The sequence below is a fragment of the Haliotis rufescens genome, unplaced genomic scaffold (genome assembly GCF_023055435.1).
Source record: "Haliotis rufescens isolate VD_foot unplaced genomic scaffold, xgHalRufe1.0.p SCAF_152, whole genome shotgun sequence".
NCBI classification, from domain to species: Eukaryota; Metazoa; Mollusca; class Gastropoda; order Lepetellida; family Haliotidae; genus Haliotis; species Haliotis rufescens.
Window position 1 is genome coordinate 160,035 of NW_025963838.1, and position 22,896 is coordinate 182,930.

General features: G+C 41.8%; 1 protein-coding gene across 1 annotated transcript in view; it reads right to left on the reverse strand.

Annotated features, from left to right (window-relative positions):
- The window catches only part of LOC124123815 (transcription intermediary factor 1-alpha-like), an 80,923-nt gene that overhangs the window by 24,709 nt on the left and 33,318 nt on the right, over positions 1 to 22,896 (reverse strand). The window contains exon 3 of the mRNA XM_048396569.1: positions 7,412 to 7,470. Coding sequence (XP_048252526.1) covers positions 7,412 to 7,470 — 59 coding nt within the window. The remainder of the gene's footprint in view (positions 1 to 7,411; positions 7,471 to 22,896) is intronic.

The window sequence follows — 22,896 nt, forward strand, 5'->3', positions numbered from 1 at the left end:
TAATTCATAGTCTTTTTATTGTTCAAATTACTGATAAAACATATTTTAACTTGTTCCTTCTAACCATATTTCCAAAAAATTCCAAACCATTCCAAACCATGGAACTTTGGAAAGTTTGGAATGAGCGATCTTTCCAAAGCATTCCAACGTTCATACCAAATTAGAATGGACGCTATTTGGTCTTGTGCTTGTAGTTTACTTTTGAAAATCCTGTTCAGGTTGTGAGAAGTGGAGAAGGAGGATAGTGAACTGAGCTATCAAGTGTATATGTCTGTTGTGTATGTTGTATAGACCGTTCAATTATAATGTAAAATGTATAATAAAGAAGATTATGCTATCAATTGCAATGTACTTTAATTTACTTTGCGTTATCTAAAAAAAAGAATATTATAGTATAGTCCAAATGGCTATGTATATTATTATGTATGAGACTGCATCCAGAGTCTCCAGATTGTATAACTGTGTACACTTTGTGTATGTACTAACATAACATGTTATGTCAGTAACTGCATAAAGGTAATGTACATTTATGGGATCCCACTGGAATTAGTTGAATTGTTATTGAAGTTTATTGGGCAATTAGTAACAAACAATCCTCTTATTAGATAACAATTCATGTAATTCCAGTGAGATCTCATAAATCTACTGAAGACACAGCTGTGTGTATTCATTTAGTATGTTACATGTCACATCTCCTTTATGGTGTTACTGACATAACATGTGATTAGTAATAATCAACTTATTAGATAACAGTTCAAGTAATTGCCTTTACAAAGCCTGGATGGATAAATATCAGGAGCACAAGGGGCCAAGAAATATGACAAGAGACAAGTTAAAGAGAAAGTCATCTTTTTATCATACATACAACTTAAAGAATTGTTCATATTTACACTGATTAATAAATTAACAACACTGAAGCATCACATGGCTTTGAATCCCGAGTAGATCCCCCTGGGATCTGGGAACCTCAACCTGATTGCCAGTACGACACAGGATGGCACAACACGTCTATTACCCATGCCCAGTCGTCCAAATCTCTGGAGTACGAACTGTCTGTAAGCTTGATATGCAGCGTTACTCCTGTCTTGATCGTGAACAAGAAAGTCATTGTAATGTGCCATGGCGAGGTCCAATATAGCTGGTGTGATCACAGTGTAGAAGTTTGGCGAGTTCACGACACACTGGGAGGAGCCAGTCTGCCAGCAGCATTTATTTTTTCTTGTGCTGACGGCATGGGTCGGCAGTTGCCGCATCTACACCATCTTGGTAGGTCCTCTGGCTGTGGTTGACTTGGTGGATTATCACATGGTCTGTATCCATGGAGATAATCCTCAAATGATGCCTGATCTCTGAACAGCAGCTCGGTCACTATGGTCTGGAGCTGTGTCATACTCAGATTTGCAGCAAAATCCTGGAAGTACAAGTATATAGCATGTTCAATTTGACTAAATTTGAGACAAACTAAAACAACTGCATAACTATAGATAGGTTTATAGAAGGTTTTATCAGGTTGAAATATCTTTTAGACCAGAAATTTACCTTAGTTAACATCAATAAGCTTGTTATGTTTAGCTGTACATGCTTGTAATAAGGTACCTTGACCGCTTGATGGTGTGATGTCACCATAGGTGGACCATCTGGTGCACCGAAAGCCTGACGCGGAGTAGACTTGGTCGTACAATTCGTCTTCTCGACGTCGTCTGCACCATTTGCTCTTCATCCTGCTCTCAAGTAACATGTCAGTCTCTGAAGAAATGTAATTTAATAATGTTACCTGGATATCATATTATTTTGCAATAAAGGATGACATTTTGTGTTACTTTACCATTGTTTAAATGTTTGAGATAAAGAATTGTCAATAAAAAGTACCAATAAGCAGTAAGCATTTTACAAATTATTACCTGTACTCGAACTTGGTCAACCTCAAGCCTTCTGCGGACCCGAGCAGCAGTTGCACCCTTTTTCTTTCTCTTCTGAGAGGAGTTGTGCACAAGTGGGGTGGGGTGACGGGTGTCAGCATCTACTTCCTGAAATAAAATACAGCATTTTATTAGAATCATAAATAATATTAATAAGAATAATAATAATAATAATAATCTGGAAAAGTTGCTAGGAAAAGGATGTGCGACCATTTATTGAGACATTTTATTTGATAAAAGTACAATATAAGTTCACTACCATAAGTCATATAGTGTAATGAAACAAAAGTATTCAAATACCATCTCGTTGTCCATGTAAAGTCTCTTTTTGCCCCTACTAGTCTTCCGGTTTGTGGATGGAGGTGGCATGCCTCGCCTTTCTTCAGGCTGCCAATCATCTTCCCTGTCAAGCAGGTTCTAAAAAAATCGATATTTGAGAATTTATTAAACATGCTTAGTGGGCAAAATTCCAGTTAATACTGCCCATATACTTTCATTAAAAAATACTTCACGATTTGTTATACTTTGTAAATAATGTGAATCTACTATTATTGTGCATCATCATCTTGTGTAATGACTAAGGTACTAATTTTTATATATTGGGGGAAAACATACATCTCATGTGATATAAACGAGTAACGGTAAAACATATTATTTACCTCTCGGGCGAACTGCAGGACTTCTCTTTCGGCGGAATCATCCATATCTACGTCGATCGGCATCGGAGGCTGGCATTCTTGCTTGTTGATGCAAGGCACAATCCAACCACATGTGCACAAATCGGAGCACGGTATCCCGGCAGCGCAGCACGGACACGATCCTCTCTTGGTTACGCGAGTACAGGTATTTTTACAATTGCAAACGATGTCTTGAGAGCTGGCCATTTTGAGTGTCTACCATCTGTGTGGTATGGGTATATAACGAGGTAAGGAACCAATCAGTGTTTAGATAACAGATTAGGGGATTCCCCGTCGCGACGGCTGGGATGACCAGTCTGCCACAGTGGACAGTTGCCCAGTCCCTTGCGCGTCTCGGTCGAGTGAGCGCGGGCTGCCCACCTGGCAGCCAGACGACTTAATTGTATTGTTGACACGCGGGTAGAAATCGCTTTAGATCAGTGCCCCTTTAACAACCTTAAACATATTGTTCATAATATACCTGTTGATGTACACCAACTGTTACACGACAATGTAAATCACGGTGCAAACAAGAAATAGCCAAATATAATCAGTATATGCTTACGAATAACACTATTTACTGTGTTTTCACTACATACACAGGCTATGAATATTGAAGAATCGATAAAATATTAAGCAGTCGCAAAAGAGAATTTGCAAAGTCCGATTGTAAATAAAAGTGACAAAACCCTTTCAATAATCAAGTAAGAGTCATTAAACGATGTCTGAAATGAGGGACTTTTAAATTATTGGGGTGTGAGATTTTGGGGTGAGGTGTGTGTATCCACTTAATGGGTGGATGTAGGTACTCACAATGCAGGGCCATGCTTCTGTCTGCTACATCTGTCTTCATCAGATGAACACAGCCTTCAGTTAGGAAATCTGCAGGACCACAACAGTATATCGTCCTTGAGTACTGGGGTCACGTACCGGGTCACATACATCTTCCCGAGGCAAGGGAGTTAAGTCCAGTTTCCACTCTTTACAGTTAGTTAACTCCCTTGCCTCTGGGAAAATGGGTCACATACTGCTGTGTCTTTTTATTTGCGGCGAAAAATATAATTGGTACATGTAAGCCATTGTCTAAACTGTACATATCAAGTGTGACGTCATAGTGTTCCACAAACAGGAGGTCAAACAAGACCATTACAAGTAACAGACCACAAACAGGAAGTGAAAACAGGACCATTACCAGCAACAGACCATAGATTTCAGATGAAAACAGGACAAGTACCTGGATCAGACCACAAACAAAATGTGGAAACAGGACCAGTACAAGGAACAGACCATAGACAGGAAGTGAAAACAAGAGAAGCACCAGGAACAGACCATAGACAGGAAGTAACAACAGGACCAGTACCAGGAACAGACCACAGACAGGAAGTGAAAACAAGAACAGTATCAGGTACAGACCACAAACAGGAAGTGAAAAAAATACCAGATCCAGAAACAGGCCACAGACAGGAAGTAAAAACAAGACCAGTACCAGGAACAGACCACAAACAGGAAGTCAAAACAGGACCATTACCAGGAACAGGCCACAGACAGGAAGTAAAAACAGGACCATTGCTAGGAACAGACCACAAACAGGAAGTCAAAACAGGACTGTTACCAGGAACAGACCACAAACAGGAAGTGAAAACAGGACTATTACCAGGAACAGACCACAGACAGGAAGTTATAACATGACCAATACCGGGAACAGACCACAGACATGAAATTAAAACAAGACCATTACAAGGAACAAACCATAGATTTGGAGTGAAAACAGGCCAGTGCTAGGAACAGACCACAGACAGGATGTGGAAACAGGACCAGTATAGGGAACAGACCATAGCCAGGAAGTGAAAACAGGACCAGTACCAGGAACAGACCACAGACAAGAAGTGAAAACAAAAACAATATCAGGAACAGACCGCAAACAGGAAGTGAAAAAAATATCAGTACCAGGAACAGACCGCAAACAGGAAGTGAAATAAAATACCAGTACCAGGAACAGACCATACACAGGAAGTGAAAACAGGACCAATACCAGGAACGGACCAAATAAAGGAAGTGAAAACAGGACCATTACCAGGAACAGACCAGAGACAGGAAGTGAAAACAGGACTTTTACCAGGAACAGACCACAAGCAGGAAGTGAAAACAGGACCATTTCCAGCAACAGACCACAGACAGGAAATGAAAACAGAACCATATACCAGGAACAGACCACAGACAGGAAGTGAAAACCAGACCAGTACCAGGAACAGACCACAGACAGGATGTGGAAACAGGACCAGTACAAGGAACAGACCACAGACAGGAAGTGAAAACAAGACCAGTACCAGGAACAGACTACACACAGGAAGTGAAAACAAGAACAGTATCAGGTACAGACTGCAAACAGGAAGTGAAAAAAATACCAGTACCAGGAACAGACCACAGACAGGAAGAGGAAACAAGACCAGTACCTGGAAGAGACCACACACATGAAGTGAAAACAAGAACAGTATCAGGAACAGACCACAGACAGGAAGTGAAAACAGAACGATTACTAGGAACAGCACAGACAGGAAGTGAAAGCAGGACCATTACCAGGAACAGACCACAAACAGGAAGTGAAAACAAGACCAGTACAGGGGACAGACCATAGATTTGAAATGAAAACAGGACCAGTACCAGGAACAGACCACAAACAAGAAGTGAAAACAAAAACAGTATCAGTAACAGACTGCAAACAGGAAGTGAAGAAAATGATAGTACCAGGAACAGACCGCAAACAGGAAGTGAAAAAAAAATACCACTACCAGGAACAGTCCATAGACAGGAAGTGAAAACAGGACCAGTACCAGGACCAGTACCAGGAACAGACCCAAGACAGGAAGTGAAAACAGAACCATTACTAAGAACAGATCACAGGCAAGAAGTGAGAACAGGACCATTACCAGGAACAGACCACAGACAGGAAATGAAAACAGAACCATTACCAGGAACAGACCACAGACAGGAAGAAAAAAGAAGACAAAAATCAGGAACATACCACAAACAGGACATGAAAAAAGAACCATTACCAGGAACAGACCACAAACAGGAAGTGAAAACAAGACCAGTACCCGGAAGAGAACACAAACAGAAGTGATAACAGGACCATTTCCAGGAACAGACCAAAAAAAAGGAAGTGAAAACAGGACCATTACCAGGAACAGACCACAGACAGGAAGTGAAAGCAGAACTGTTGGCAGGAACAGACCTCAATTGGGAAGTGAAAACAGGACCATTACCAGGAACAGACCACAGACAGGAAGTGAAAGCAGAACTATTGGTAGGAACATACCACCAACGGGAGGTGAAAACAGGACCACTACCAGGAACAGACCACAAACAGGATGTTGAAACAGGACCAGTATCAGGAACAGACCACAAACTGAAGTGAAAACAGGACTATTGGTAGGAACATACCACAAACGGGAAGTGAAAACAGGACCATTACCAGGAACAGACCACAGATAGGAAGTTATAACATGACCATTACCAGGAACAGACCACAGACATGAAATGAAAACAAGACCATTACCAGGAACAGACCACAGACAGGAAGTGAAAGCAGAACTGTTGGCAGGAACAGACCTCAAACGGGGAGTGAAAACAGGACCATTACCAGGAACAGACCACAGACAGGAAGTGAAAGCAGAACTATTGGTAGGAACATACCACCAACGGGAGGTGAAAACAGGATCACTACCAGGAACAGACCACAAACAGGATGTTGAAACAGGACCAGTATCAGGAACAGACCACAGACAGGAAGTGAAAACAGGACTATTGGTAGGAACATACCACAAACGGGAAGTGAAAACAGGACCATTACCAGGAACAGACCATAGATTTGAAGTAAAAACAGGACCAGTACCAGGTACAGACCACAAACAGGATGTTGAAACAGGACAAGTATCAGGAACAGACCACAGACAGGAAGTGAAAGCAGAACTATTGGTAGGAATATACCACAAACGGGAAGTGAAAACAGGACCACTACCAGGAACAGACCACAAACAGGAAGTGAAAGCAGAACTATTGGTAGGAACATACCACAAACGGGAAGTGAAAACAGGACCAGTACCAGGTACAGACCACAAACAGGATGTTGAAACAGGACTATTACTTGGAACAGACCACAGACAGGAAGTGAAAACAGGACCATTACCAGCAACAGACTACAGACAGGAAGTGAAGACAGGACCAGTACCAGGAACAGACCACAGACAGGAAGTGAAAACAGAACCATTACCAGGAACAGACCACAATCAGGAAGTGAAAACAAGATCAGTACCAGGATACATACCAATCAGGGTTTGTAGACGATCAATAGTTTCTGAGGCGACCTGGCAGGTTTTGTCTTTCTCAGCTAGCATCTACAAATAAGAAAAGGGAATAGCTGCTCATGAAATAGATATAACCCAAATACGATCTTATTATTTATAGTGAGGATATATGCAAATAGTTGTGTTGACGTTGTTAACTCCTTCAACTTGTGACAGGAACTTCAACAATATCAAGTCTGGACAAGACAAGCAACAGTTTAATAGGGGGTAGATGTCTCTACGGGTTGCACACGTAAGTAGTATTTAAACCAATCCCTTCTCTGTCTGACAACAACTATATAATCTCACCATTCTCTTCTCAGTGAGTGTGACAAAATGATAAACAAACCAATTTCATGTTGTTTGATTTCTTAGATATTCAGGCAATATGAATCAAATATAAAACGATTGATGGGATGAACAAATGACTGAGGGCCTATGCCTACGTGTGTCCCTTTATAATTAGACATACCATTTCGTGTTTCTGTTCCAGGTCCGCCAAATAGTCATCATCAGTTTGTGTTTGCTTATCTGTAATTGTAGAAGCAAATTGTGAATACAGAGTGACAGAACAATGCGTCAATTAAAAAAACACACCATGAAACACATGAAACACATTAATAAAGCACAATAACTGTTTTAAGATGCATACCCTGAGGTGTGCCCTCTTCTGAATCTTCTTTCAAGGTAGTGATGTTACCAAATCCAGACATATCTGATTTCAGTTTGGACAAGCCATTGGTGTTGAAGACAGCTTCAGGTACATCATGTGTTTCAGGTGAAGCAGTTTCTAGGCAGGTCCGAGTCATCCCCTCAACAGTGGTCTCCAGCTGCAGGAGAACCGACTTTGAAGCATAGAGAAGACATTTTCGGATGTAACCTGAAATGTCGGTGCATCTTGCATGATGCTCTTCACATGAGGTTTCAAGAGCATGTAGATTTGCCTTGGTTTCCCTCGTCTGACCCTCAAGATCAATCAGGAGTTCATTCTTCCTTTGGTCAAGTTGTGATCTCAAAGACCGGAAAGTATGTTCTATTGTCTTCCTCAATGTGTCCTGTGTCCTGTTCGTCAACTGTGTATGTTGTCTGATACTCTGAAGGTGTGTTTGCTGACGAGACAGTAACGCTGACAGATCTTTCCCGTGTTGTTCAATCCGCTGTGTAACTTCAGCAGCTTCATCCAGGTAACCAACCTCGTGATCCGCATGCTCTCCTCTCCTACATTGGGAACAGATACACGTGTTGCAGCTTTTGTCAAATAAATCAAGTGGATACCGTTCGTGAATACTGCAATTCGTTTCAATTTCAAGGTTTTGCGGCGTTATATCCCCAAAGTTGTGCACAGCATGATTTCTGGAAAGTTTGAAGCTGCTGTGCATGTTCTGGCAGTATTCACAGAGGAACTCTTCACACTCCTGACACCAACACACAGCCTGGTTCCCATCATCTTCATGTGTACAGAAGAGCTCTGTGGGACGATGTTTGACGGTCAGGTGGAATATTTCCTTCTGTCTGACTGCATCCTTCTGGAGACTTGTGTCTGTGAGGCTGACCTCCCTCTGACACGTGGAGCATGATATCACACCGCCAGCCGCATATGTCACACACGTCTCACACACAGCGTGTAGACAGGGCAGTAAGTAGGGGACTGGACCTTTCAGTGTAAACTCCTGATGACAGACGGAACACTTCGGGAAGGTGTCCATTCTGAAAGACACAAAACAATACTGAGATAGATATGTCAATTGTATGTGTGTAAGATGCATATCCATTTGACGTTTGTATTGTGAAGCATCCAACTGGGTGTCTCTTAATATGTATATTTTTTATCGAATTGGCTAATTACATGTTTTTCTGAGACCATCTGTGCAATACAAGGAACAATCTTGTAATCATGTGGTCATTCGCTGCGTTGATGCCTCAGACAAGCATTTTATTTGGGTTCTGTTGAGCTTTTCTTCCTCACTCTAATAGTCTCATTTCTCTGTCATTTACAGATACTGTTATTTTTTTATGAAAAAAACAACTGTTGCCTTAAAACATGTACTTTTTTATGAAATGTCTCCTATCACAGTCAACCCAAATCATATGTTCATATCAATCCTATGTCACACATAATTAGGGGCGCGGGTGGCCCAATCGTCTAAGGCGCCGCGATTCGTTGTGCAAAGTTGCGTCCCTTTGGCACGACAGAAACCTATGATTGTGGGGTCGAATCCCTGTTCGCTCCGATTATGTTTCTAGGTTTGCCAGCACCATAGCTGTGCTCGTGGGTTTCATTGAAGTGGTAACGTCTGAGACCTCATCACTTCGGGCTTTCCTCCCACATTCAGCTGACACGCCGCGATATAATATGAATACGGTTAAAAGTGGCGTTAAACCAAACTATCTCACTCACAGATAATTAAGGCAAGTTAAAATACATATCATTTTTCAAAACGAACAGGAAGGGATTTTAAGATTGTATTTTTTATAAGCTTACAAATATAAAACAAATATGAATTTGATTGATAAATGCTTTAGTTAATTTAAATTGAGTAAAAAATGAATGAGTAAACATGCGTGTGTAAACAGTGTGAATATGTTTCAAATTTGAGTTTCCAAAGGTCCTCCTTAACAGTGATTAGAAAATAAGGGTCATATACTAGTGGGGGCGGGTCAATATAAATAATCCCTTTTAGACGTCTTCTACACTGGGATGGTGAGGTGGTCTTGTGGTTAAAGTGTTCGCTAATGACGTTGGGTTCTTGACACAGGTTCAACATCGATACACTGTGTGAAGTCCACTCATCTACACAATATGCTCGCAAGATGACAACGACACGTAGGACAAATGTTTTAATGTAGAACACAACCAAAGTGATCTGTGTCGAGTGTGACATTAAACCCACATAATGATCATGCGTCCATAGAACAGTGTGTGTATACTAACAGGTGTTATGAAATGGTTACTCCTGACTACAAACTCGACGATTTAACATGAACATTAAAATCTCACTACAAATATTCATAAATATAACAACCAAAATCCAAATACATCGAACATCAGACTATTTTACGCGGCATATTTTACATATTTTGTATCTACTGCTTAATAAACACCTATTCACCTTAAGGAACCCATTAATGCACACAAGCCCACATAGTGCGCATAGATACAACATACAACCAAGAATCCAGGTGTTGTGCAATGGTTACTCGGCGACTTAACAACTACATTAAAGTTATACTACAAATATCCTCAAAATCAAACAACCAAAATCCAAATACAGCAAACATCGCACTATTTTACGCAGTATATTTTACATATTCTTGATCTACTGCCCAATGAGCACCTATTCACCTATTCACCTGAAGGAACCCATTCATGCACACAAGCCCAGAAACATGTACTCCTGATAAAGCAGCACTAATTCTTTCAGCATGCATTTGTGATCACAATAATAATCATCATCATCGCAGGATTTTATACACTATATTCCACTATGTAGAACCTAATATTAGTACCGCCTGCGTGGTTCAATTCCCGGTCGGGTCAAGCTCGGGGTTCTATTCCGGGTCTCGTGATACGTTAAGAGATGGTACTTGTTATTACCCTGCCTGGCGCTCGGCATTAAGGGACCAAATTAATTAGTCGGCTCGGTGTCAGTGTACTGTTTGCAAGTGGGTTATTCATGTTAAACTGCGGCATGGTCTCTGAGTTGGCAAGGACTTTAAAATCGGCATTTTTACAAGCACACACACACACACACACACACACACACACACACACACACACACACACACACACACACACACACACACACAAACATACACACACACACACACGTCGTTATATAAGTGCAATCATCTTGAACGCGACGTTTAACCTCGGCTCACCTCACCACACAAAATGATTCAACTCTCTTTATGTACTACTAGATAAAGAACGACAATCTTTGCAACACACAAGCCAATAATAGCACACAGGCAGTAACCCAACCCTACCAGTTCACTACAACTGTACTTTCCACACACACACACACACACACACACACACACACACACACACACACACACACACACACACACACACACACACACACATGTTGTTATATAAGTGTGCGACTATGCTTGTAGTAAGAGGGGATAGGGATGGTCAGGATCGCTGACTTGATTGATGCATGTCATCGTATCCCAATTGCGTGGATCGATGCTCATGATGTCAGTCACTGGATTGTCTGGACCAGACTTGATTATTTACAGACCACGTCATAACGCTGGAATATTGCTGAGTGCGGCGTTAAACAACAAACCAAGAAAGAAACACAATAACAAAGTGACAAAAAGACCCCAGACTCGATTATTAACAGACCGCCGTCCTATAGCTGGAATACTGCCGTGTGCGGCGTTAAGCAACACGCAAAACAGAAAAACACAAAAACAAACAAACAAACTTGTCGGTGTGGTGTGAGCAAGTACATGTCTGCACGTTCTCTACCTCTATTACACACGGCGACACGACCGAGCGTTTTCTATACACTACTGACAGTATAGGCGTTTCATGGCTTGTATAAATGAAGCCCGACCCCGTTGTAAAACGAAAGTAGGTATGTGTGTCAGTCAGTTGACACTAATATCATGTCTTTAACTTGTAGAATAAAGGTACAGGTACAACCTTCAGCATCCTGGTAGCATCTTGACATATACATGTACGTTTTGACCTGAATATCAACCATTTTTTGTTGTTGTAGAGGGACAGTGAGAGAGACGAGAGACAACACACCCACCTGGACTGTCGACTTCCTTCACTGTTGACTCGCAGGTCACCCCCGGGCGATGAGGCGGGGAAAATCTCAAGTGTGTTAGAACTGATATAAATATTTACGTTCACAATAATAATGGAAGTGGCCATTTCTTGGTTTGGAAGGTTTGGAAATTGTGAAATAAATATAGAATATTAAACGTGTAATATCAATTCTTTTAAACGAGTGAATAGTTATAATATCTGACCTATTCACGAGTTTCCTAAAATTGGTTTCACCCGGGAGCGAGTTTGGTATTTTATGTATTACTTGCCGCTTAAATCTTTTTCTTTTAAAAAAAACACAAAAAAACCAAAACATATGAGGGCGGTCTGTAAATAATCGTGCCTGTACCAGACAACTCGCCGATTGACATCATGAGCATCGATCCACACAATAGGGATATGGTGACGTGCATCAACCAAGTCAGCGATCCTGACCACCCGATCCTGTTAGTCGCTTCTTACGGCAAGCATGGGTTGCTGAAGACCTATTCTATCCCGGATCTTCACGGGTCCAAAACTATTGCTTAAAGCCGCATCAGCAGTATTGCAGCTATTCGCGGCTACACCATCTGGTTATAGACACAAGCACAGCCAAGTGAGTTTCTCAATGAATAATATTATACACGGCTACCATATTCATTGAAGCCAAATTCTCGCAAACCAATTAGTAGCATTTGGCTAAAATGAGCACCATAATCGCTACTTTTGGCCATTATAAAATTAAGCAATAGATTTACATCCACTCCCGCCTGACGACAAAACATCCCGCCTTACATTATTTTATTGCCTTCAAGTTCATAGAATTAGAAATACATGTATGTGTGTTCCTACTTTCTTTACTTCATGAAAAACTCCACACACGTAGCCCTGCTGAAAACGCATGATGCAAGTTAATCGCACCCTTCGACAGTAATTGTACACAGATGCCTTGAATAGTTATTTTGAGAAAAAATCGAATGCTTCCCGCATAATTCAATCAAACTGTAACCAATAATTTCTTTCGGCTTCGACATCAAAATGCCAGGCATGCTTATACTGGAAATGTACCCAATTTACAACTTGAGGCATCTGCATGACACTGAATAAGAGTTTGGCATTGTGTGTTTGAGAAACGTGGCAACGTTCGTTTTTGGTGTAAATGTGCAGGCCTTTTGAAGCACTTTGTAGTGACCAAATCTCTTTGGAAACCTGCAGCTGGGAAGGTAGTGCAGTCATATGTACATACAGCAACAAAACGAAACAAGGTAACATTCGACAATTTTTTCGGCCAAATCCAACTGTTTTAATTTATGGAGCTTTACAAGCACAGATGTGGAAACTGATCTCAATTAGCTGATGCAGTGTTTGCAATTTATATCTCCAAAGTTGCCAAAACTTGTAAAATGCCTTAACCACGACACAGTTAGACACTGATTTTCAGTATATGAGACTATTCTTTTGATAATGATGGCAATTATCCAAGTAATTTCTCCAGATTCCCGATGGTAAATTCTGACTCTACCGCCGAATGACAAGGGCGACGCCATGTTTGTTAATAAAAATGAAAGTAGTCCCTACACGACCTTTGATATTTGCATCTCTCTTGTGTACATATATCTGTTAATTTTAAATACTGTATGTGCAACAATTTATAATCCTTGTCCTATAGAGATTACCACACGAGTGTCTGTCAGATTCCATTTGTCTTCCAACGAGTTATTTCAAAACGTATCTAACGCGCGAAAGCAGTAATCTGTTTCTTTCACACCCTAAAATCGCACCTTTTGAGCATCGAATTGATACATTTTTGTCTAATTCTCGTGAGCACAGTAGTGCATTAATACATAACACCACGGTCATGAGTGACGTCATCCGATGTACTGCTTACTACTCATTAATGAGGTGACCCTACACAAAAAGGTTTCCGCCATATGTGGATTATCAAGGCGATGATGAAAATGCAAACGAGATAAGATCAAAGAACAAGCTGGATGCAATATCATGCAATAGACTGTTTTATTGTCGTTTTATATTTAAAGTCACATCGGCAATATTGCAGCCATATCGTGACCGTTTTGCTCTAACTCAAAGGGACCTGACAAGTGTTGTGACTGCAATGTCAATCGACCAAAACCGATACAACAGCGCCGTTTTATCTTACCGTTTATGCAGAAATAAAACTTTGAATAAATTCCAAATTAAACTCATCTGCTGAGAAAAAGAGCACGGGTTTCATAGTACCCAAATCACAAATTGAAGCAAATGATAGACGTACTGACCTCTCGGGTTGAGTCTCGGACCACTTATCCACCGTCTACCGGTCAACTACACATGTATTTAGTATTCCTACTAATTGACGGTAAAATTGTGACCTACCGGTAAAGTACACCTGTATTTGTTTTTTCTGTTTATTGAGCCACTACACTTGTAGCTAATTTTCCTGTCGACTGATTAACTATAATTGGAGCTGATATTATTGTGTGCTTGTCAATTGAAATTGCATGTAATTCATGTTTACCTGTCCGAAAATGAAAAGTAAGTCTAGTCCAGTGAGATTGGGTGGGTTGGGGTGGGCCGGGGTGGGCTGGGGTGGGATGTTGTGGGATGGTGTGGGTTGGCTTGAAATAGTGTGGTATGGGGTCGTGTGGGGTGAAGTGGTGTGGGGTGGGGTTGAGTGAAATGGTGTGGTGTGGGGTGGAGTTAAATGGGGTGGGGTGTTGTGGGATGGTGTGGGGTGGCTTGAAATAGTCTGGTATGGGGTCGTGTGGGGGGAAGTGGTGTGGTGTGGTGTGGTATGGTGTGGGGTGGGGTTGAGTGAAATGGTGTGGTTAGGGGTGGGGTGGAGTTAAATGGTGTGGTGTGGTGTGGTGTGGAGTGAAATGGTGTGGTGTGGTGTGGGATGGGTGGAGTTAAATGGGGTCGGGTGGGGTGGAGTGAAGTGGTGTGGTGTGGTATGGTGTGGTGTGGTGTGGGATGGGGTGGAGTTAAATGGGGCCGGGTGTGGTGTGGTGTGGTGTGGTGTGGTGTGGTGTGGGGTGGGGTTGGCTGGGGTGCTGTCGTTTGGGGTGGCTTGGAGTGAAATGGTCTGTTGTTGTGTGGGATGGGCTTGGGTGGAGTGAAATGGGATGGTGTGGGGTCGGGTGGGGTGAAGTGGTGTGGTGTGAAGTGGTGTGGTGTGGTGTTGGGTGGTTTGGTGTGGTGTGGTGTGGTTTCGTGTGGTGTGGTGTGATGTGCAGTGGTGTGGGGTGGGATGGGGTGGAGTAAAATGGGGTGGTGTGGTGTGGGTTGGGGTGGTGTGGGTTGGAGTGAAGTAGGGTGGTGTGGTGTTGGGTGGTTCGGTGTGGTGAGGAGTGGTGTGGTGTAGGGTGGGGTGGGGTGGGGTTGGGTGGGGTGGGGTGGGGTGGAGTGGAGTGAAATGGTGTGGTGTGGTGTGGTGTGGTGTGGGGTTGGGTGGGTTTTGAGTGAAATGGTGTGGTGTGGTGTGGGGTAGGAAGAGTAAAATGGGGTTGGGTTGAGCGGAGTGAATGGTGTGGTGTGGGGTGTGGTAGGAGGAGTGAAATGAGGTGGTGTGGGATGGGGTGTATGGAGGGAAATTGGTTGGGGTGGGCTGGAGTGAAATGGTTTGGTCTTGGGTGGGGAAGGAGGAGTGAAATTGTTGGTGTGGAATGGTGTGGGGTGGGTTGACCTGTAGTGAAATTGGGTGATGTGAGATTGGGTGGGATGGGGTAGGGTGGGGTGGGGTGGTGTGAAGTGGAGTTAAACAGCAAGAATAAAAATCCGAAACAAGAAACTTGTCGGTGTAGTGTGAGCAAGTACATGTCTGCACAACTCTACCTCTATTATACACGCCGACACGATAATTTCTATACACTATTGACAGTTAAGGTGTTTCATGAATGGTATGAGTGAAGCCTGACGTCGTTGTCAAACGAAAGGAGGTATGTGTGTCAGTCAGCTAACACTAATATCATGTCCACACCTTGTAAAATATAGGGACAGATACAACATTCAGCATCCTGGTAGTATCTTGACGTATACATATAGGTTTGGACCTGAATATCAAACAGTTTCCTGTGTGTAGAGGGACAGAGAGAGAGAGAGAGAGAGAGAGAGAGAGAGAGAGAGAGAGAGAGAGAGAGAGAGAGAGAGAGAGAGACGAGAGACAACACACTCACCTGGACAGGTAACTTCCTTCACTGTTGACACACAGGTCACTCTCGGGCGATGACGCGGGAAAAATGTCAAGCGTGTTAGAACTGATATAAATATCTACGTCCACAATAAAAATGACAGAGTCCATTTCTTTGATTTGTGATTACTGTGTATGTATTAACATGGGGAAAATGTGCAAAGTTTACAAATGTTTTATCACGTTACATTCCACATATTAAGGTTTGGAAATAAATGACATAATGACATAGTAAAGGGCGGGATGGGAGGGAAAAAACGTGTTACTGGTGTGGTTGTGTGGATGAAAAGAGGATGTAGCAACTAAATTCAGCTGCAACATGGGTTACTTCCCTGTTTGTTTCCATTTCCACAATCTTCCAAACTGTTAGAATTTCTCTAACTAAGAGCGTGAAAGTGCATCAGCAAGAACATTCTTTTCCCCCTGTATGTACTCGCCCCTAATTGTGATATTCAACCCCAAACAGAGTCCATTTCTTTGATTTGTGATTACTATGTATGTATCAACATGGAGAAAATGTGCAAAGTTTACAAATGTTTTAAGGTTTGAAAATAAATGACATAATGACATAGATATAGAATACAAAACGAGCTCCCTTGTAATACCAACTATTCTAAACGAGTGAATCGTTATCATATCTGACCTATTCACGAGCTTCATAAAATTGGTCTCACACGGGAGCGAGTTTAGTTTTTTATTGATTACTTGCCGCTGATACCTTTTAAAAAAAAAAATCACGGTCGTTTGTGAATACAGACATCTTTGCGTTCCAACTCATATTCTTTGATTGTTGTTTAACGCCACACCCAGCAATATTCCAGCTATATGACGGCGGTCTGTAATTAATCGAGTCTGGACCAGACAATTCGGCGATTGACATCATGAGCATCGAACCACGCATTTGGAATACGATGTCATGCATCAACCAAGACAGCGAGCCTGACCACCCGATCCCGTTTGTCGCTTCTTAGGGCAAACATTGGTTGCTGAAGACCTATTCTATCCCGGATCTTCACGGGTCCAAAACTATTGCTTAAAGCCGCATCAGCAGTATTGCAGCTTTTTGCGGCTACACCGTCTGTTATAGACATAAGCACAGCCCAGTGAGTTTCTCAATGAATAATATTATACACGGCTACCATATTCATTGAAGCCAAATTCTCGAAAACCAATTAGTAGCATTTGTCTAAAATGAGCTTGTCTGATGTTTTAACCACACCATAATCGCTACTTAAGGCCACATAAAGTTAAGTAATAGAGTTTCATCGACGACAAAACATCACGCCATACATTATTTTAGGATAATGCTTTAGCAGAAGTAGACGCTGCACCATTGCAAGAAAAAACACAAAGACTTGAGTTCGATGTAAGGCCACAGGTTTATATACAGAAAAGAACAAGGACTGGATGCTAGTCCAGGATCTTCACCTGTTGTGCACATACAAACCCCTGTGACTTGTTCGACGCATGTTTATGCCAGGACACCTCTTGCCTCGCATATACTGAATTGTCCAAAACTTGCCACAATTACAATGTAAAGGAAAACAAGCCACAGTACATGTTCCTGATACATACAAATACTTGCAATTAGATTAACTATCAACGGAGGAAATGCTATACAGATATATACGTTTGAAATGAGAAGTAATGGGCGGGATGGGAGGGAAAAAACGTGTTACCGGTGTGGTTGTGTGGATGAAAAGAGGATGTAGCAACTAAATTCAGCTGCAACATGGGTTACTTCCCTGTTTGTTTCCCTTTCCACAATCTTCCAAACTGTTAGAATTTCTCTAACTGAAAGTGTGAAAGTGCATCAGCAATAATATTCTTTTCCCCCTGTATGTACTCGCCCCTAATTGTGATATTCAACTCTAAACAACACAAGACAAGGTGCCTAACCAAAGACATCACTGGATCTGAACTCGAGGTCATCTTGTTAATAATCTCGACTACTGCCTGGTTGTCAGATGGAATGTGACCCTTCTTTCGAGTAACTCGGAACCCCATATCACAATTGCAACTATGATGGGAATATACTCAAGGAAGGTAATATTAGTCATAAAGCCCTGCTGTACCCAATGGTTCGGCCAAGCTCCACAGGTCCATGGACTGGCAAAATATATACCAAAAACTTTGCCTTGACCACAAGCATTGTCAGTATAAAAACTCCAGATCAGCATTTGAAAACTTAGATCTCATTATGGAAACTACATTGAACTCCTTCAAAATCTCTGCCAAACTCTTAATTCACTCTTCATGTTCTTTGTCAATCTTATGTGGTTGTGAGGCTTCCTACCACATGTTGCATTAATAATTCGTCGGAGGAAACATCTGTCTGATGGAACTACGTTGCACAGGAAATTAAGTAAACCAAGTAACGACTGCATCTCCTTTAATCTAACCTTTAAACGTGTCAAAATATGATCTATAGCATCTAACGAATGAGATAGCTTATCTCCGGCACACGCACACACATGTTGATTCATCAATAAAATCCTTTATGCTCTGACCTTCTGGAAAGACAGGTGATGTTTTAATCTATAATCTCCTGGAGCGCTCTTAGGGACCAATCAAGCGTGAAACCTTAAAATATGGTATAGGAGCTTAGTCTATTATACCCAAGTCCAACTCTTTTTTGGATTTTTAAATGTGACATAAGATGATTATTTTTAACAAATTTGAGATTTCTTGCCATTTCTTGTCAGAACCTACCACTGTATCATCATATCCTAGCTTGAAGCCATATTTGAAACCATTAACGAGAAACTGAGCCTGATCCGGAAAATGCTAGGCCATTCGTTCCATCAACTGTGTCTTGACTGGTGTTCGACCGAGCTTGTATAACTCTGGAAGGAGTGCTGGCTGATGCACATCTGCAGGCTGGATGGACATCGCTTCCACATGCGGAACAGCTGTGTCGCCACTTGCACTTTTGTCTCAAACACTTGCTATGATTGAAGTTGTTACACGTATTGATTGCCGGTCGACTCGTAATTTGCCCTGAAATGTGCTGATGTGTCGTTTTTGTATACCAGAAAAACCCAGAACTGAACTGTTGATGGTAAGGTGTCTGTACAAACAACATCCACAATTCCACATTCAAGTTTCCCTTGGCGAAGACAATATTGTTCATCATAGGTTCTCCATCCCAAACCAGTATGACGAAACGCTGCTAAACGGACAGTATTCATGTGTTTGAGTGAACCTTGTACCATGTCCATCCTGCGCTGGACATAAATACTCATGTAAGTTGTGTAAGCTGTTGTTCAATCAAAAATGTTCTGATTCTTTTGCCTTGAGACTTGGGCCTAAAACTCCAGCTGTCCATCTGTACTGATGAATACTGCCGAAGTTGTATATAATCCATCATATCCCTGTCTGGTTTAAGCAAAAGTGCGAAAATTGATGTACTCACCATTCCATAGTTTTTGTTGTTGTTTTTTAATGCTGACAGGAACATTACAATCCAGGTGATCATACACACTTTCTGTTGTTGTAGGTGGTGGCATATTTAACATGTCAACATTTTGAAACATGGGAATGACTTGTGGATTATGAGGGGCAATTGGGTTACTAACCATGCTAGGAGCATTGTTATGATACTGGGATTTAGGGACATGATTTTCAAATTCCGGGAGGATACATTTGTGAGTTAACTAAAGGGTTATATGTATTAGGCCTATTGGGATAAAAACCAATTTGCACCAACTCACCTCCTGAAGGAGTAGTGGTAACAGGCGTTATCGTCGATAGACTCTGGGACAACAGGGACCTCTGCTTCGGCTACGCTGCTGCCGCCACGCTGCTGCCGCCATTTTCCCTGTCTCCATGAAACGCACTCTCATAGCTGCAGTTGTTACTGAAAACCTTGATTCCATCCCCAAAACAAAATTGTCCATTGTATGAAATACTTTTCCATGAGTATAGGTAAAGCTATAACGTTCACCACAATGATAACTAACGGCACAAAAACGAGAATTAGAAATGTTTCTTCTAACGTAAGTGTTTCCGCCATTTAAAAAACGTGTTACTGGTGTGGTTGTGTGGATGAAAAGAGGATGTAGCAACTAAATTCAGCTGCAACATGGGTTGCTTCCCTTTGTTCAGAGCATGTGAAGAACAATTCCTGAATAATACACTGATACAGTGCCTTGCAATATTAAACCAGGAAGAGTAGCTTCCCTTGCTCTATTAAACCAGGACGAGTAGCTTCCCTTTGACCGTGGAACACAAATGCATGGGGAGAACGCCCCTTGAATTGGAATAATGTAAGATTACCAAAATAATGCATTTTATTCATTAATAATAACATTAATTATTTTGTTCCCCTACTGAACACGCATGAAGCATGTGAAACGCATCCTTCCACAGTAATTGTACACAGATGCCTCCAATAGTTATTTTCGAAAAAAGAAGAAGAATGTAAACAATAAAATGTTTCCCGCAAAAATCAATCAAACTGTAACTAATAATTTATAGCGGCCTTGACATCCACATGCCAGGCATGCTAATACTGGAAATTTACCCCAATTCACAGCTTTAAGCATGTGAGCGAGTGAGTGAGTTGGATATAACACCGCTTTTAACAGTATCCAAGTTATATCATGGCGTGTCAGCTTAATGTGGGAGGAAAGCCCGAAGTGATGCAGGTCTTAGACGTTTACCACTTCGGTGAAACCCACGAGCACGGGTATGGTGCTGACAAACCTCGAAACATAATTGGGGTGAACTGGGATTCGAACCCACAATCATAGGTTTCTGGCGTGCCGAAGTGACACAACTCTGCACCAAGAATCGCGGCGCCTTAGACAACGGGGCCACCTGTGCCCCCACTTGAAGCATATGCATGACTCTGAGAAAGAAAGTGAGTTTGGCATTGTGTGTTTGAGAAACGTGGCAACGGTCGTTTTGGGCGTGAATGTGCATGTCAGTTGAAGCATTTTGCAGTGACCAAATCTCTTGAAATCTTTTGGAAACATTGAAAGTGTTGGCTATCCAGCTATGTTAAAAGAACCACCATGGTGTCGCGCATGCGCGTACGGTAGCAGGCTAACAGGAGCCTCTGAGGTCAATTTGGACACTTTCAAACGGTTGTATTTCCCTAACGACCCCTTATAGGTGTATTGGCTTTTGTATTAAAAGTCTTAGAATTTTGAAAGCTTTCCAACGAGTCATCATTCACTAAACTCGCCTGATATTTGAATCCTGTTTCTTATACACTGGCGTAACTACATATATTGCCTACTGGTACACAAATTGATTTTACTTGCCTTTCCCCGTTATTCATTGGTCCGTCCGATAGAGTAACCGCCCTTTATCAAAGGGAAGCTACTCTAACCCTAGTCTGTGAGACGTCACGGTCACAGTCAGACGTTGTTGACAGTCGGCCTGTCCTGTCATAACGTTACGAAGTGCAGTCTGTTGTACATACGCGACAAAACGAAACAAGGTAACAATTCGACCATATTTCGGCCAAATCCAACTGTTTTAATTTGTGGAAAGGTTCCAAGACGCAGACGTCTACAAGCGCAGATATGGAAACTGATTCCGCTTGGCTAGTTCCCTCGCAAAATCTCCAAAATAGCTAAAACTTGTAAAATACCTTAACCACGTCACAGTTAGACACTTATTTTCAGTATATTAGACTATTGTTTTGATAATGATAGCAATTATCCAAGTAATTTCTCCAGATTCCCGATGGTATATTCTGACTCGATCACCGAATGACAAGGACGACGCCATGTTTGTTAATAAACACTGAAAGTAGTCCCTACATGACCTTTGATATTTGCATCTCTCTTGTGTCCATATATCTATTAAATATATAATACTGTATGTGCAACAATTTATAATCCTTGTCCTATAGAGATTACCATACGAGTGTCTGTCAGATACCATTTGTCTTACAGTGAGTTATTTCAAAACGTATCTAACGCGCGAAAGCGGGTTAGATATGCTTTGAAACAACGGGTTGTCAGATAAATGGTATCTGACAGCCACGAGTGCAGTAATCTGTTTCTTACACACCCTAAAATCGCACCTTTTGAGCGTCAAATCGATGTATTTTTGTCTAATTCTTATGATCGCAGTAGTACATTAATACATAACACCACGGTCATGAGTGACGTCATCCGATGTACTGCTTACTACTCATAAATAAGGTGACCCTACAAAATAAGGTTTCCTCTATATCTGTGGATTATCAAGGTGATGATGAAAATGCAAACTAGATAAGATCAAAGAACATGCTGGATGCAATATCATGCAATATACTTTTTTATTGTCGTTTTGCTCTAACTGAAAGGGACCTGACAAGTGTTGTGACTGCAATGTTAAGCGACTAAAATTCGATACAACATCGCAGTTTTATCTTACCTTTTATGCAGAAATAAAACTTTAAATAAAATTGGAGTAAAATGGTTTGAAGTGGGGTCGGGGTAGGAAGACTGAAATGGGGTGGTGTGGAATGGTGTGGTGTGAGGTGGGGTGAGGTGTAGTGAAATGGGGTAATGTGAGATGGGTTTGGGTGGGGTATGGTTCGATGGAGTGGGTCGGGGTGAAGTTGAGTGAAGTAGGGTGTGTGTGGGGGGGATGGGATGGGGTGGGGTCGGGCGAAGTGGAATGAAATGGGATTGTGTTGGATGGGGTGGGTTGGGTGGGTTAGGGTGAAATGGTGTACATAGTGTGTTGTGATGTGGGGTGGAGTGAAATGGGGTTGTGTGGGATGAGGCGGTGTGGGATGGGGTGGATTGAAATTGAGTGGTGTGGGATGGTGTTGGGTGAGGTGAAGTGGAGCGGATGGGGTTGGGTGTGCATCCCCTGCACCTCTCTGAATTCGCCAGTGGATAAAGTGACCTGCTAAATAGTCCTCACACATATGTCACGGAATACGACTCAGAATAAAGTGCATGTATTACTCAGTAAAGAACTATTTCTGAGGTACACCTACCTGACTTATCGCAACCCCTCTACAAGGAAGTTCGACAGTTTTGTCAACAAC